Below are 16982 nucleotides of genomic sequence, written 5' to 3' on the forward strand. Positions count from 1 at the left end.
GCCTAGTTTTTTTTAATGTTTTTTAAGAAAAATCTCTTATGTGCACCAAGGCTGCATTTATTTGATAAAATATACATTAAGATAGTAATACTGTGAAATATTTTTACTAATTAAAATAAGTGTTCTATTTGAACATTTTAAAATGAAACTTATTACTGTGATGTCAAAGCTGAATTTTCAGCATCATTACTCCAGTCTTCAGTGTCACGTGATCCTTCAGAAATCATTCTAACATGTTGATTTGGTGCTCTAGAAACATTTCTTATTATTACAAATGTTGAAAAACAGTTGTGCAACTAGGTTTTTATTTTATTTTTAGGATTCTTTAATTAATAGAAAGTTCAAAAGAACAGCATTTATTTGAAACTGAAATATGAGTGCATAAATTATCACCAAATTTTTGTTTATTCTTTCAATATAGATGAGTTGAAATGCAAAGCTGAATGTGGAGTGTTATAGTAGATGTGGAGACCTCTCACATGGATATATGTGCACACGCTCACATGCCCTACCTAAAACAGCCCAGTTCTACTCCATTAACCAGTGTCACTTCCCATTTCTGGGCTCTTGCTCCCCCGTTCCATATTCCATTATCCTACTCACACGGTCTGCCTTCCTTCCCCTTATGGGGAAATCGATAGCCACACTAAATAGATTTCACAATCAATTTTTCTATCATCGTTCCACAAAACTGCTTCCTGGCTTTGAAAATGGGAACGCTTTAAAGGAAAAGGAAAAAGAGAGCAACAGGATGTTTAAAGTGCTCAGATTCCTGCTGGCCTGGTCTTGAACGGCTGAGGTTGTAGTATGTAGCCTGAAAAGTTTTTAGGTGAATGTTGTGTATAACATTGCTAGAAGTGTTGCTATAATAGTCCAGTCATTTTAAGCCAAAATGGGGGTCAACCTTGAACAAATTGCAACAGAAGCAAACTCAACTGATTTTGTATCCTCAATATGTCCTGAGTAAGGAAAAAAAAGCCCCGAAGAATCCCATTAGGGGAAAGTTTCGAAAAAGACCCAAATATAGCCTATTCATTATTTTTCTTACGTGAATAGGGTATAAATTTTAACCTTTAGATATCACCATGAAAATTACTGAGTTGATTACTTGCATCAAGACAAACAAAAAAATGTATTACAAGTTTTTTTAAATGGTTTGTTAACATGGACAAACGGTGCATAATCTAATTACGTATGTGCTAATTTGCATAAATACCACAACAGATCTAAACATTGGGTATAGCCAGGCGAAAATGTCTTGTTGAATCTTGCTGACACATAACAGTAAAATACTTAATGTTAAGGTCTGAATGGAACCCATTTAGGCTACCCATGAACATTAAGACATAGAGGCAGGAAGAAGTACTTTAGAAACCAGCCTTTATAAGAAAAAGAATGAATAGGCGTATGAATATAGGCTATATTTGGGTCTTTTTCAAAACTTTCCCCTCTAATGGGATTCTTCGGGGCTTTTTTTTTCCTTACTCAGGACATATTGAGGATACAAAATCAGTTGAGTTTGCTTCTGTTGCAATTTGTTCAACCTTTTTTCATAAAATGACTGGACTATAAGCCAGTTAGCAGTTATGGCGAGGATTATATACACCGTCGTTCAAAACTTTGGGGTTAGGGGTATTTTGTTTAATTTTTTTGTGTGTTTTTTTTTAAAGAAATTAATACGTTTATACAGTAATAATGGATTAAATTAATCAAAAGTCACAGTAAAAACTTTGTTGTTTAAAAAAATTGATTTCAAATAAATGCTGTTCTTTTTACTATCTAGAATCAACATTGATAGTAATAAGAAAGAATGATTTCTGAAGGATCATGTGACTGAAGACTGGAGTAATGATACTGAAAATTCAGCTTTGCCATCACAGGAATAAATGACATTTTTAAATATATTACAATTCAAAATGGTTATTTTAATTGTAGTACTGTATTACTGTATTTTTGATCAAATGAATACAGCCTTGGTGAGCATAAGAGAACATAAATCTCTTCTTTCAAAAACATTCAAAACCGACTCAAAGCGGTAGTGTCCCGAAAGCAAAGTCTAAGTCTTTTAAATGGATTTGTTATTTAGTTGGGTTAGTAATAAAATGTTTGTAAGATCTAACATACTCTGCAAGATTCTCTTCAAACTGTTGTTCTGTCCTTGACAGTAGTTGAGAAGTGAGCACAGTAGTAGGCTGTTTGTGCTAGTATCTGCTTTAAAATGTACAGCTTTGTCATGGAACAATGTAGAATATCTGTGGTGTGACGTGAAAATTGCCTTCAATGTTAAAATTTTAAAATGTGTAACTTTGAGGACTTTTAAAATAACAATATTTGAATCTTTTCTTTTTAAAAAAAGAAGAAAAAAATCAAAACCTGATGTTTAATACTTGTTCTGGAGTCCCTCTATTGTTAATATGTTTGGTGTAATTGCCTTGTTGAAAGAACATGTGATTTTTTTCTCATTGTTTGTGCAGAGAGTATTGATGGACAATCATTTTCAGGCAGTGCTTTGATGGTGCTTGCGCTTCATGATAGTTTATCCAGCAGTGACATCCAAACATTCATTTGTCAATACGTGAGTAATGATTCCTTAACAGTGGAATGGAGTTTTTATGCAGAATGGCCAAGCAATGTCCTCATTAAAGATGATTTTTTTCATCAATGTAAACTTGTGACCTCTTGCATCACGGGGACTGCATGCTTCTGTAAATACAACATTTCTTGTCTTTTTGTCATTGTGGAATTTTCAATTTCCAAAAATCGAGTCTTTATTTCTTTAAAGTTATATATATTCATCTTGATACCTGAGCCAGTAATAGACCAAATGTCACATTATATCAGTTGACTAGCGTAGCATTTAATTGTGAATCATATTTTTTGACTTGGGCTAAAACCAAATAAACGATTCTCAAGCTTGAGGCAATGAAATCCAATGTACTTCTATCTCTTATTGATCAGAAAATTGAATCGAGAAGGTCATTTATTAAATCACAATTCAGCAAACCCACCGTTTATGTACTTTGGCTACAGATAGTGTTGTAGTTGAGCTCACTTGATTGGAATATTCCTTTTATAATATATATATATTTTTTTTTTTACCTCCATTAAATGGCACAGTTACTGTTCAGTGGTGCATTGAGCTTTATAGTTTGGCATTTCTAGCCTTGATAGATTGGAGAGGGTCCACTTGAGTGTGAAGGATGCAGTAAGTGTTACAAAACAGAACCCTGCCATCCCACTTTCAATTTTCTCTTAAATAATGGTAATGTGCAATTATAGTCATCCACAATTATGTATGATTTCTGCAAAGCATAACGCTATTATGTTGCCTATAAACCACTGCCCCCTGCCAAACATGTGTCCTATTTTTTTCCTCTTCAGGCATTAATCAATCTCTCAAATTTCCTGTGTTTAGACAACAGGCTCTTTGCGGTAATTCTAAGGTATGTAAGAGCACTGGAGCAGGGAGTACTGAAGATGGATGTACCATTTGCTGCTGAGAAGAAGAGCATCACCAGCCTGATGCTCTTTTCTCAGTGAATTTAAGAAGCTGAGGGCAGTTTTGCAAATCTCTAGAAACTGGAGTAACTCGTTGTGATGATTCCATTTCAAAAGACTGAATATTTGTTCCTATTATAAGTGGAGGATATTTTTCTGTGAAATGATGCCCCTTTTAGACCAACGGCATAAGGGCTCCATGAAACATGGTAACAGATGGAAACGTAGCCCAAAATCCTGATTAACAGCATGATTTAAAGGTTATATGCATTGAGGTGATATATGATGTCCATACTATATGTTTACATGCTCAGTTAAAAACTGTCTTTCCAAGTATAATTGACAAGGAGATTAAATGCGCACTCATTGCACACTCTATTTTGGATTAAGTGCAAAAGGCCGATTGTAGTCCGATTAAGGCATAATGCATGCTAGATGAAGCCAAGCTAAAAAGAAATCACATTGTCTAGTTCTGTTTTTGAGACTTAACAAAAACCAGACTGGTACTTATTTTGACTGTTTATATGACATTCAGAAATATATGTTATTACTTTAGACTGACTGAAATCAAACTTTTAAAGTGCATGTAAACACACTAGGTGTCCTGCAATTGACGAAACCTTGATATCAGTCCAAAATGTTTTAATAATAGCTCAAAATAGAATTTAACACACAGTCATCTAAATTATTTCAGAAAGTGGTATGTTGAATAGGAAATTCAGATAGACTTATGTACAGCTTTGGGGTTGGGAAAAGACCAATGATCAACAAAAAATGAAAGGAAACCAATTTTAGGACGAGACAGTCAAGTTAGAGAGAGTGTCACTGAAACAGGAGGGCACATCAACCACAAATTGACAACAAAAAAAATCAAAGCAAACAAAGTTACTGTAAAATGACAGCCTGTAAAAATGGATTTCCCCATATTTGAGAATATAAGAGAACCGTTCACAATCCCCAATGCTGCTTTATTTTCTTTCCCGGATAAAAGAGGGGTTCACCGGTGCCCTCTGACCCTTCTTTCACTGGATATGTCTCTCATTACTGTAGCTGTCCAGCAGTCAGAGCAGCGCTCATGTACTGTGCATTGAATAGTCACCTGACAAATGGGTAAAGAAAAAGCCCATTTTGAATTCAATTTTCTCTTTTTACAGAAAGAGTTGTCACTACATTTCCATGAAGTGTGTCCCATTAGCAGCCTGACAGGATCCGTTCCTTTCATCAGTACTGAAAGAGATGGGATCTCTGACGTGCTTGCTTTGTACAAAACAGTGTGCATGTAGACGTGGATCTCTTCCCTGTCACCAAATGTTTGCCTTCATTGCTGGAAGGAATGGCGTCATTTTCCTCACGGTTTCTCCATGACCCTTTGTTCTTGTTTGACATGTTTGAACAAAGAGGCTGACACATATGTCGAGGCTGTGTGTCCATCACTGGAACATCTGTGCACTTGGGTTGGTTTTCTAACCAAGGGTCTGCAATATTTCAGGAATGAGGGAACCAACATAGGCACACATCCCACAGAGCAGATTAGGTCACAAGTTTGTGGCCCTTGTCAATGTATAGATCAGTCTATATTTAGGGGAGAACAAGATTTTTCATTTATGCGCTAAAAACTTTCCCTTTCTCTGGGAGGGTTTTTAACTTTGGAGTGTTATTTTGGGGTCCTTGTACAGAGCACAATTTAACACACTGTTAAAGAGAGAGTACATACAACATTAGTTATACAACATTTAAGACATCTCCCTTTATATCAGCACTTTTCATAATGCCTGCTTTGAGATAGTCAGTTTAATTTTTCACCACAAAAAAGAAAAGTGAATTGTTGCCCTCAGCCTGTAAACCACCTTTCAGAAAACCACCTCTCACCTTTTCACCTTTCTTTGCTTTTCTGTGTCAAGTCATTGTCGTCTTCAGTATTAAAAATATATAAGTGCGTATCTTTCTACAACCATTTGGCCTGTTTTGACACAGGCTCATAAAAGGTGGGTGGTTGCATATAAACAGACTCTATATGAACAGTTATTTATGATTGGCAGCACAGCTTTAGTGTCCTTCGATGATATATTGAATGTGAATATATGAACAAATGCTTTTAATATACATGTGTTGTATCTTTTTTGTTACAAAATAAATACAAATATCTTTTTTCTTTTCTTTCTTTTTGTTATTATACTATACTTGAAACAGGGTCGCTGTTATGTGAAGCAGGTCTGCTATGTAAATTTATAGTATTGTTTATTTCAGACTTTCAGTAGTTTTAACTGTCAGATCAGATCAGATTTATGTCCATCCTTCTTGAACTCTGCTCAGCATGCCTCTTTTGTTAGCCCCCGAGAATCTTGCCCCTGCAAAGTATTTGTGAATTCTTTCCCTCTGCCATCTGATAGGACTTTGTCTGTGTCTTGCTGATTCAGATGCTTAACTGGTATTGGAGAAGTCATGAAAGCCTTCGCCTCTTGGGTCATAATGGTGGTGTAGGGTTTCTCAAATTCCAGCATGTGGTCTTTCCAACTGAATGAGGCTCCCCCATTACATGCTCGGGCCATTAATAAAAGGAGCAGAGCTGATACCGCCAACAGGACTGCTGGGGTCAGGTCTGGTAAAGGATCTTGCATGGGCACCTCTTTGGTCCTTAGATGGACACATGAGGTGTCATTTGGCCCCAAGTGTAGACAAACTTTATAGTGAGTGCCTGGTTGCAGACGGGTTAGGTTGAATCTCCTGGTACCAGCTAGAATTCGAGTGCTGTACCTATGATGTTCTTCTAGACTACCATTGGCCACCCAAGATAGATGGGCAGTTGGAATGTTACGGCTTGCTTGCCAGGTCAGTAAGGCATACCTTTCTTTGACATCTTGAACTTCAAAGCTATCTTCTGTCTTTTGAGTATTTGCCCGAATCATGTCACCCCCCTCCACCTCTAGAGTCAAGCTTCTAGTATCAGCTCCCACTAGGTTCTGCGCAACACAAGTGTAGAAGCCGGCCTCTTCAGCAGTGACTCCAAAAATCTCTAATGTGCCTTCTGTGAGAACCTGATAACGCCCATAACTGCTGGATGGAGTCAACCTCACGCCTTGGGGAATGACCCAGTAGATGCTTGGCTCTGGCTCTGCAAGTGCTCGACAGTGTAAGGCTACGTTGTCTCCATGTTTGACTTCAATGTAAGAGGGGAATGTGCTAGGGGCAATCAAGGGCAGGCAGCTGTCTGCCATCTCTCTGAATGAGACTTCTTTAACTCGCCGGGCTTTCAGCTCAGGAGGCTCAGAACAGAATGTGGATTGAGGCTCAATGAAACGGACTGGCTTGTCATTGTCGGCTCCCACCCAGCGGATCAGGCAGTCACAGCGAATAGGATTGGTGTGCAAGCTGATTTCTTGAAGGCTGGGCAGCGACCTTACTGTCTGGCTATGCAGGGCACTCAAGGCATTACTGTTCAGCATTAGACTTTCCATACTCGATAACTTTTGGAAGGCCTGAGGGTGGATATAGGAGAGCCGAGGATTGTTTGTGATTTCCAGTTTGGTCAGTTCAGGCAAGTTTTCCATTGCTGAGCGCTCGATAGAGATCAGCTCTTCCATGTTGTTTAAGCCAAGCTCCTTCAGGTGAAGCATGTTTCTAAAGTCTCCCCTCTGCACTAGCTGAATGGGGTTCTTGTTCAAGTCAAGAAACTTTAGGCCTGGCAATTTTTGCAATGCTTCTTTTGGAACCTTTATTAGGTGATTATCATAAAAGCTAATGCTCTCCAGATTTTGAAGTCCCTCTAGCGCTCGCTCCGAGATCTCACGTAAGCCCATGCCTGCCAGGACAAGACTACGCAAAGAGCCCAGTGGTTTAAAATTTAGGTCCTGAATAGTGTCCACAAGGTTTCCACCAATCATGAGCACCTCCAGTTGTGGCATAGCATGGAACCAGCGCCGATCAATTACAACCAGTCGGTTAGAGTTAAGATGAAGCCTTATAAGTTTATCCAGACCCTTAAAGGCCCCAGGGGAGATGCTTCGAAGCCTGTTGTGATTTAGGTACAACTCCTGCAGGCTAGGGAGACCAAAGAAAGCTGCTTCTGGGAGGTGTCTCAGCTGGTTTTCCTCCATGTGTAGGCTAAGAAGAGCTGGCAGGTCAGTTATTCTCAGGTTGCGGGTACTGGTAAAGCTGTTATGTGAGAGATCCAACTCTGTCAGATTGACAAGGCCCTGGAGTTCACTCTGGTCCACAGAACTGATGAGGTTACTTTGCAGCCGGAGGGTTTGTGTCTCTTGAGGGAGGGAAGTGGGCAGCTGGATAAGTAGCAGGTCATTGCAGTCTACTGTAGGAGCCTCTCTGTACACAGACTGGGGAGAGTACCAGGGCTTGATCTGGCAGACACACTGGTGAGGGCAGGGCACTCTCCAGGGCATGGATTGAATGACCAGGGAGCTTGCGACTCCAAGCAGCAGATGTGTGTGCATGAGAAGTATTGCAATCTGTCCCATTTTCATAATTAATATAAACTGATATAATTTGATGTAGATTCACTGTGAGCTAGACCCTTCTGTCTGCTTTTAATACCAGTCTCTCACTTATCTCTCAGGTTCATGTAACAGGAGAGCCAAGGGTTTAGTTGAATTTTGCTAAGAAAGTTGTCTCAAAGACTAAGCGTTTATTCATCTCCAGTCTTGTGAAGTAGTTACACGAGTATCTCAAAATCCCCTTTCCGTCTCCTTCAGATGGCTTCAATTCTCTCCAGTCTCACTCCAATGATCTTACATCCTAGCACAGTAGAGTAAGTTTTAGGATTGGTTTAGGGGCACACCTGGAAAAGACAAAAAAACAAACAAAAAGAAAAAAACAATTATATCATGAGATTTTATAATTCCATTTGCCAGAGCATGCTGTATGATTGCAGTAGCTTCATATGTTGTTTCACTTTTCACTTTGTTTGCAACAAACTTGTTCCACAGTTGTCCTTTTTCAATAATCCCCTTACACTGCAGGCATTTTTTATTTAATTTTTTTGTAAATAAAACTAGAATACAATATAGTAGTTAAGTCATTGTTATAAATTGTTACTGTAAAGAATGGAAAATATATTGGTTGCTTTCAACACACTTTGCATGCTTCTCAGACTGTATATTGTAAAGACCTCCTCTAAATTAGTTCTGGGACATTGCAGTTGAATTTCTCTGCACGTCTTGTAGATGGCGGAAAATGACTACTGTGAAAATACGAGAGAAATGCAGGCTGAAATTTAGTGAGCCTAATTCATGGCTTAGGATTTAGCTCTGCAAATAATCAGGGCCCTGGTATTACTCATATGCTGGAGGCTGGATGTTTTTGGCTAAATTCACAAGACTCGGACTCAGAGGGGACATAAAAATGCATTAAGAAAAGGAAACTCTGACTGTGGTCTAACCTACTTTGTTTAAACTTTGTGACATGCTGCGTAGAGAATCTTTCAAAACTGTCTTCTTTGGATTTAGAGCTTCTCTACTTTTGGAGAAGAGTAGAAACCCTTTTCATAGTTAACTTTCAGAACATCAGCTTTGGAGTTAATGCAATTTTATTTTTGCACTATAAATTGCCTGGTTTGGTTTAGTTCCTGCCATTAGTGTATGCTCTTACCTCACACCCTTCAAACTAACCATACTGTATCTTTGAAACAAAAATCTTCATTGGGGTTTAGATAACATGCATGACACTGCATAAGTCTAGACAACAATGCATATTATATTCTTTTCTGGAGATGACTTTCGCCCCTTCACAGCACCTCATGCACCTCAGCCATGCAATATTCATGCGTCATTTAGACACCACATCTACATGGTAGAATGGCAGAAATACTAGCTCTGATTATAGTATCCACCCTTTTCCTCCCTTCCTCAAAGCTCTGCCACAGCAATCCATCCTTCTCCTGAATGCCCAATTAGTCGTAATGTTCTCTCTGTCTCTCCTTTGTCCCCCAGGGATCTACCTGCCTGTTCAGAGACTATTTGTGCTTCCTCTTTGCTCTCTCTCATATATGCACACTGGCGTGGAGGGATAGAAGAGCGATCCATAGCTATCAACGGGCCCATGTGAGCAAGCCCTGATCTCTCCCCCGCCAGCCATCGGCTTGTGCACGTCAACTTCAAGCTCATTTACAAAGTGTCAACTTCTCAAGCAGAAGCTTGGCCCTTGATGCACCCCGTTACCTTGGCCCAGCTGGTCCTGGGACATGCTGCGTACTGTCAATTCCCTGCCTGCGTCGTAATAAATTGTGAGGGTGTCTTGAGTGCCCCTAATGTGAGGAGAATGGAGACGTTTGCATGTGGGCTGCTCACTTGTGCATACTGAATAATGCATTTGCAGAGTTCGCCCACTAATCTTTCTTTTCACTGCTTTTAGCTCTAATTTTGGCCATAAAAAAAGCACGCTAGGCTAGACAAAGTGCGTCCAGGAGGCCTCCAGAAGGAAACAGCTGTTGTGATGCCATGCAACAGGTGGTCCCATCTTGTAGGTACCATTTTGTCGTCTCTAAATAAATGTGTTTTCACCTCTTGCTGTCATAGCGTCATTAGGGCTGGATAGCAATACAGATTCAGTTCAGTCTTGTGTCCATTTTGCTTACATAAAGTATATAAATATATAAAGTTCATTCAGTCTTTCTCAACGAGTCCTTAAAAGGACTGGCTCAAAAGTATCTTTTGTTTGTGACAATGTGGCTATAGTGGTTGCGCTCTGTTTTTGATTTGTTCATGAATTGTACTACCACAAGAGTGGTGAATGTGTTTCTACGGACACATTCTCCGCTCCTCAAGGTTTTCGAGTCAGATTCTGTGATGTCTGATGCAGTCTGCACAAATGAGAATGGATCTGACATGTTTCAATGTGGCCCTGAAAGCTTCCTGCTCATAATAATCGTCTTTTGTTGACCTTAACAATGGATTGTGCAAGCTACTATTATCTCTCCTGGGAATATAATGGCAAGACATTAAAGACATTTTGGCACCAGCTTGTGATTTGACCAATGAAACATACAATCCTGTCACTACCCTGACAAATGCATTCCTGCAAAATCTTTCTTTTCTGTCAGATTCTTTTAAAACCCAAATAAAACCGTGCTTTGTTTCAGTTTAATCTCAATTTATGTTCTTGATTTGCTTTGCAGATTGCAGGGATTAACCGAATTTGCTGCTGCCGGTTTCCTTACGGCCCTGATGTTCATTCATGGCATGATTGCTGATAGGCGAGTTTACGAGCCACCTCTGGCTGCTTGCTGATGCCTGGATCTCTGTGCCAAAACTCCTCCTGTCCTCTCCTTCAACAACTCATTTCGGAGCTTAACGGTGAGTGGAAAAGAAAAAAGGTTTGTTTGCACTCTAGTAGTAATGCAGATTTGCCAGACTCTATGAATAATTCTTTGTGGTTGCACACACCTGGAAACGATTGCCCGGTCCTCAAAGGTGAGTTTGTACATTGCATTAACGGCTGTTTTGGGTCGAACACTATTTATGTATGTTTTTTCTGTGCCAAAGTAATAACTTCACACCTGCTTTATTTATTTAATTCCTTTGCTTTTGCATGCTTTTATCTCATTAGAATTCCAGTCCATAATCCATACCATCACAAAAACAAAACAAAAAACGATCTTATCCTCGTGTATTATCATGGTTTTCTTCTTCGAGCCATTTTCTCTTTGAAAAAAAAAAATGTGTATGCTGATTAATGTTTCATCAAGGGACTGAATTGACTGGCAGTATTCATCATTTATGAAGCATGCTTCAGGTTAAGAAATAAAAGGGAATATCTGAATCAATGTAGAATCCATAAATTGTTATGGGATGTGAAATGGTCCTCTCTTTCACATGAATACAGAAGACGCTGCAGAGTGTATGATGTTCACAGATACTGAATGGACCTGACAGTCTTAATTCATTGGAGAAGACTCAAAAAGAATACTTTAGAATTTGTCTTACCACGAACTATCGTGATCCTGACCCCTGACCCCAAGATGTATTCGAACACCTATGGACATGTCACTCTTGCACATTATTTATTATAATCTTAAATGCAATTACATTAGATACAAAATATGAAACCAAGTGACATCTGCACACAAAAAAAAATGCTTTTCTCAAAACTAACTTAATCTTTCTTGCCCATTTTTTTATTCAAATTACTTCTACTTAGACTTTAGTCAGTTTAGCACCATATTGAATTTGACACTGATGAAAAATGAGGTTATGAGGGATAGTCTTAGTCTTTACAACGGCATCCACTGTATAAAAGTCTTAGATCACATAATTTTCACAACCCACAACGTTTTTGTCTCCTGCAAGTTCTTTTTTTTTTTTTTTTAGAATAACGTTTCATCAGCTGAACAATTGGATTGTTTTTAAACAACAGTACAATCCATTGAATGCACTGTACTTCTATCCCTCACAGCCTCATTTTTATTCCAAAAATTAAACATGGCACTACCCTGACTAAGGTCTATTATACATACATGCATAAGTGTGGCTTAAATGTCCAAAAACGTAGATATCTTTAAGATAGTAGTTTGTCTTGTGTGTTTTTCTGTAAGTGTGTGTTTTTGTGTGTGTAACATTGGAATGGAAAGAACTTTACTGTCTGTCTCCTTCTGCTTTCACCTGCACTGACCTTGCCAGCCTATTTTCCGCCAACTTAATTTCAAGCTCTGAAAGCACAAGCTGACTCTACTGCCACACATACTGTGTCTCTCTGCCTCTCAAAACTTTATTTTGACCCCTTTTGCTTCCGGTGGCCCTGAAGTAACTTCCTGGAGTAACTTGCACAGAGTCTTATATCATGGAAAGTCTTATAGCTCTTGATTGTATATTGTTATATTACATTACATTATATGAATTAGGATATACATATGTAATCTAACATGATATTTTATTGTTTTATTAAATAAATGAATATGTGTGTGTGTGTGTGTGTGTGTGTGTGTGTGTGTGTGTGTGTGTGTGTGTGTGTGTGTGTGTGTGTGTGTGTGTGTGTGTGTGTGTGTGTGTGTGTGTGTAAATCAGAGGATAAATTCTTACATCTAGCAGTGAATAAATGGTTTTAATCTTAATCTAATAAAAAAAATAATTGCATCTGTACACATTTGTGTGCTTTTTTGTAAATGGAATAATGGAAAAGCGATAGATTGGAGCCGGACAGCTGTGTGCTTGAGAGAACATATTGCCCCTGTTACTTTTCTTGTTAATAACAACAATAACAACCACACAGCATTAAAAAATAAATTCCAGCACCATATTGCCACTCATTATAACGCATTGACAAAATAAAACCTCCTGCTCAACAATTGGAGATGCTTGTTCTGTATTAGATGACTTAATCATAAATTAATAATGTAGTAGTGACAAAATTTACTATGGCAAACTGTGGTGGGGACTCATCTATGCTAATGTCCTGTGCAATAGTGACCAGATTTCCAATATTATCCAAAGCTACTGCTTTCCCAGTATCTGTTTGTGTTTATTTGGTTGCAAGTAATCCTTATTTGTTCCAGTCTTTGCAAGAGTTGTTTGTTTCCGAGGCATGTGCACGCACACACACATAACTTATGCATACGCAAGCTTGGTTTAAGCCAAAAAGTGAGATCCACACCTGGTTTCACTAACCCTTGAGACAAAGAAGAAAGCATTTGAATAATAACAAGGGGAACAACACCTGAAGCTGCAACTGCACAAGTTAATTGAATATTCCTCTTTATTCTCAGAAGAGGCTGAGAGAAGCATGGAGAAGGGCCCTTGAGCGTGTCAGCATTGGATTTACCCAAGGCTGTCCAGCGTCAACCGCTGCTTCGTAAACATCGACTTGGTGTCATGGTGACTCAAAGCCAGGCTAATCCACCATCGCCACAGATGGAATCTGATTGGGGATTTTCATCTTGTTATCTTTGCCTTCATCAGCGTGAGTCTGTCTTACCGAGGCTTTGGGCAATTCCTCCAGGGGACGGAAGGGTGAGCACTCTTGTATTATCATGACTTCAAAGGAACTTCGCTGCCTCCATTTAAAAAAAAATGTGATTAGACACATGATTTGGGATGAGCCCACCAGCATTTGAAGAGAAACGAGAACGCTGTTTATAATGGCTTTCACGTACATGGACGTCTTTTACCATGGCGCATTTTGTTTAGTTGCAGCTGTTTTTGAATGCAAGAGCTTGTCCTGTGTGAACGACCCCTAAGCCCCTTTCATAAGCGTCTTTGTGTAATTATAATGCACCTGATGGAACATGATGGAGTCATTTAGAGAGTGAATAAAAAATTGCCCTTAAAAGCTGTGCAGAATAGCTGCTCACGTATCACAGATTACACCGATTTGCTTGTCTGTCCATCTTCAAATCACGGTGGTGTAAATGTAAAAGACATTGATCAGTAACATGTAATGTCATTGGCCTTTCTTCTTCATGTTTTATTGAAAGTTATCCTCCATATAAAAGATTTCATACTAAAGCGACAGGTTTAATATATATTACGAATAGATATTATCTGAGAGGCACACTGGTCATCAATTAAAACTAACTGACAGCGCTGCATATTGACTATACCTATATATAATAGCTATTGTCCATATGTCCATCACATTGCTCTTTATAAAGCAGTTTTATATGCTGGATAGATGCAAACTAGGATATATGACCAAGAATTATTCCAACCTTACCGCAGCATCCCCCCCCCACCTGCATCTCAGGAGAGTGTCGTATATTCTCATTCACCTTCCTGAGGAATATTGACCTTTGTAATAATTAGATGAGTGCTGCGGCAGCGAGTTGATAACAGCTTCTTTTCAGAGCGGGACAAGAAGCAGTTCACTATAAGAATGTGTAATCTAGACCAGCTGTTTGTTTTTTTGTGTGTGTTTAAATGTCTTATGTGCTTTACTAATAAAAAAAAGTTGTGAGATCTCTCTCTCTCTCTCTATCCCTTTCTGTTGTAACCCTCTGCAGAGCCACCATCATTTATTTCTTGGAAGGAGCTATTGCAGTTCTCGCTGCAGAGTTGCCATGGAGATCTGCCTCCGTGTTTCACAAGGTCAGTGTGAAAGTTGAAGGAGCTCTGCATAACAGGTCTGCTCCTTCACACAGCCCACTAAAAATATAAATAAATGCTTTAAATGTAGTGGTAGTAGCATATTTATAGATGTCTTGTTTTTTTCCACATTATCTTTTATCTTTTTTCACATATACTTGCGTATTATTACAGTCATTTTGTCAGTTTACAGCATTTAAAAGGGCCATTTTACTTTCAGTCGAAGGCGGGGGCCTCGACAACCCGATCCCTGGACACGGAAACTAGCTCTAGGGACGTGGAATGTCACCTCGCTGGCGGGGAAGGAGCCTGAGATAGTGCGTGAGGTAGAGAGGTTCCGACTAGAGATAGTCGGGATCACCTCTACGCACGGCTTGGGCTCTGGAACCACACCCCTTGAGAGAGGATGGACTCTTCACCACTCTGGAGTTGCCCATGGTGAGAGGCGGCGGGCTGGTGTGGGTTTGCTTATAGCCCCCCAGCTCAGCCGCCATGTGTTGGAGTTCACCCCGGTGAACGAGAGGGTCGTTTCCCTGCGCCTACGGGTCGGGGATAGGTCTCTCACTGTCGACAGTGCAGTGCAGAGTACCCGGCCTTCTTGGAGTCTCTGGGAGGGGTGCTGGAAAGTGCTCCGACTGGGGACTCCATCGTTCTACTGGGAGACTTCAACGCCCACGTGGGCAACGACAGTGACACCTGGAGGGGCGTGATTGGGAGGAACGGCCCCCCTGATCTGAACCCGAGCGGTGTTCAGTTATTGGACTTCTGTGCTAGTTACAGTTTGTCCATAACGAACACCATGTTCAAGCATAAGGGTGTCCATCAGTGCACGTGGCACCAGGACACCCTAGGCCGTAGGTCGATGATCGACTTTGTGGTCGTTTCATCTGACCTGCGGCCGTATGTCTTGGACACTCGGGTGAAGAGAGGGGCAGAGCTGTCAACTGATCACCACCTGGTGGTGAGTTGGATCCGATGGCGGGGGAGGAGGCTGGACAGACTCGGCAGACCCAAGCGTACTGTGAGGGTCTGCTGGGAACGTTTGGCCGAGTCTCCGGTCAGAGAGATCTTCAACTCCCACCTCCGGCGGAGCTTCGTCCAGATCCCGAGGGAGGCTGGAGATATTGAGTCCGAGTGGACCATGTTCTCCACCTCCATTGTCGAAGCGGCCGCTCGGAGCTGTGGCCGTAAGGTCTCCGGTGCCTGTCGAGGCGGCAATCCCCGAACCCGGTGGTGGACACCGGAAGTAAGGGATGCCGTCAAGCTGAAGAAAGAGTCCTATCGGGCCTGGTTGGCTTGTGGGACTCCTGAGGCAGCTGACGGGTACCGGCAGGCCAAGCGAACTGCAGCCCGGGTGGTTGTGGAGGCAAAAACTCAGGCCTGGGAGGAGTTCGGTGAGGCCATGGAGAAGGACTATCGGCTGGCCTCGAAGAGATTCTGGCAAACCGTCCGGCGCCTCAGGAGGGGGAAGCAGTGCCCTACCAATGCTGTCTACAGTAGAGGTGGGGAGCTGTTGACCTCAACTGGGGATGTCGTCGGACGGTGGAAGGAATACTTCGAGGATCTCCTCAATCCCACCGTCACGTCTTCCATTGAGGAAGCAGAGGCTGAGGGCTCAGAGGTGGACTCATCCATCACCCAAGCTGAAGTCACCGAGGTAGTCAAGAAACTCCTCGGTGGCAAGGCACCGGGGGTGGATGAGATCCGCCCTGAGTACCTCAAGTCTCTGGATGTTGTGGGGCTGTCTTGGCTGACACGCCTCTGCAGCATCGCGTGGCGGTCGGGGACAGTGCCTCTGGGATGGCAGACCGGGGTGGTGGTCCCTCTTTTTAAGAAGGGGGACCGGAGGGTGTGTTCCAACTACAGGGGGATCACACTTCTCAGCCTCCCTGGGAAAGTCTATGCCAGGGTACTGGAGAGGAGAATACGGCCGATAGTAGAACCTCGGATTCAGGAGGAACAGTGTGGTTTTCGTCCAGGCCGTGGAACACTGGACCAGCTCTATACCCTCTACAGGGTGCTGGAGGGTTCATGGGAGTTTGCCCAACCAGTCCACATGTGCTTTGTGGATTTGGAGAAGGCATTCGACTGTGTCCCTCGCGGCGGCCTGTGGAGGGTGCTCCGGGAGTATGGGGTCCGGGGTCCTTTGCTAAGGGCTGTCCGGTCCCTGTACGACCGAAGCAGGAGCTTGGTTCGCATTGCCGGCAGTAAGTCAGACTTGTTCCCGGTGCATGTTGGACTCCGGCAGGGCTGCCCTTTGTCGCCGGTTCTGTTCATAATTTTTATGGACAGAATTTCTAGGCGCAGCCAGGGGCCGGAGGGGGTCAGGTTTGGTGACAACACGATTTCGTCTCTGCTCTTTGCGGATGATGTTGTCGTGTTGGCTTCATCAAGCCAGGACCTTCAGCATGCACTGGGACGGTTTGCAGCCGAGTGTGAAGCGGCTGGGATGAGAATCAG

The 16982-nt window shown here is 41.5% G+C and overlaps 1 protein-coding gene across 1 annotated transcript in view; it reads right to left on the reverse strand.

The window, feature by feature from the left end:
- Positions 1 to 3733: 3733 nt before the first annotated feature.
- Positions 3734 to 16982, reverse strand: part of lrrn2 (leucine rich repeat neuronal 2) — a 48121-nt gene continuing 34872 nt past the window's right edge. The window contains exon 2 of the mRNA XM_084100304.1: positions 3734 to 8290. Within this exon, the coding sequence (XP_083956430.1) occupies positions 5808 to 7976 (2169 nt within the window). The 5' untranslated portion in view covers positions 7977 to 8290 and the 3' untranslated portion in view covers positions 3734 to 5807. The remainder of the gene's footprint in view (positions 8291 to 16982) is intronic.

This window comes from Abramis brama, assembly GCF_963993115.1.
Source record: "Abramis brama genome assembly, chromosome: 23".
NCBI lineage: Eukaryota > Metazoa > Chordata > Actinopteri > Cypriniformes > Leuciscidae > Abramis > Abramis brama.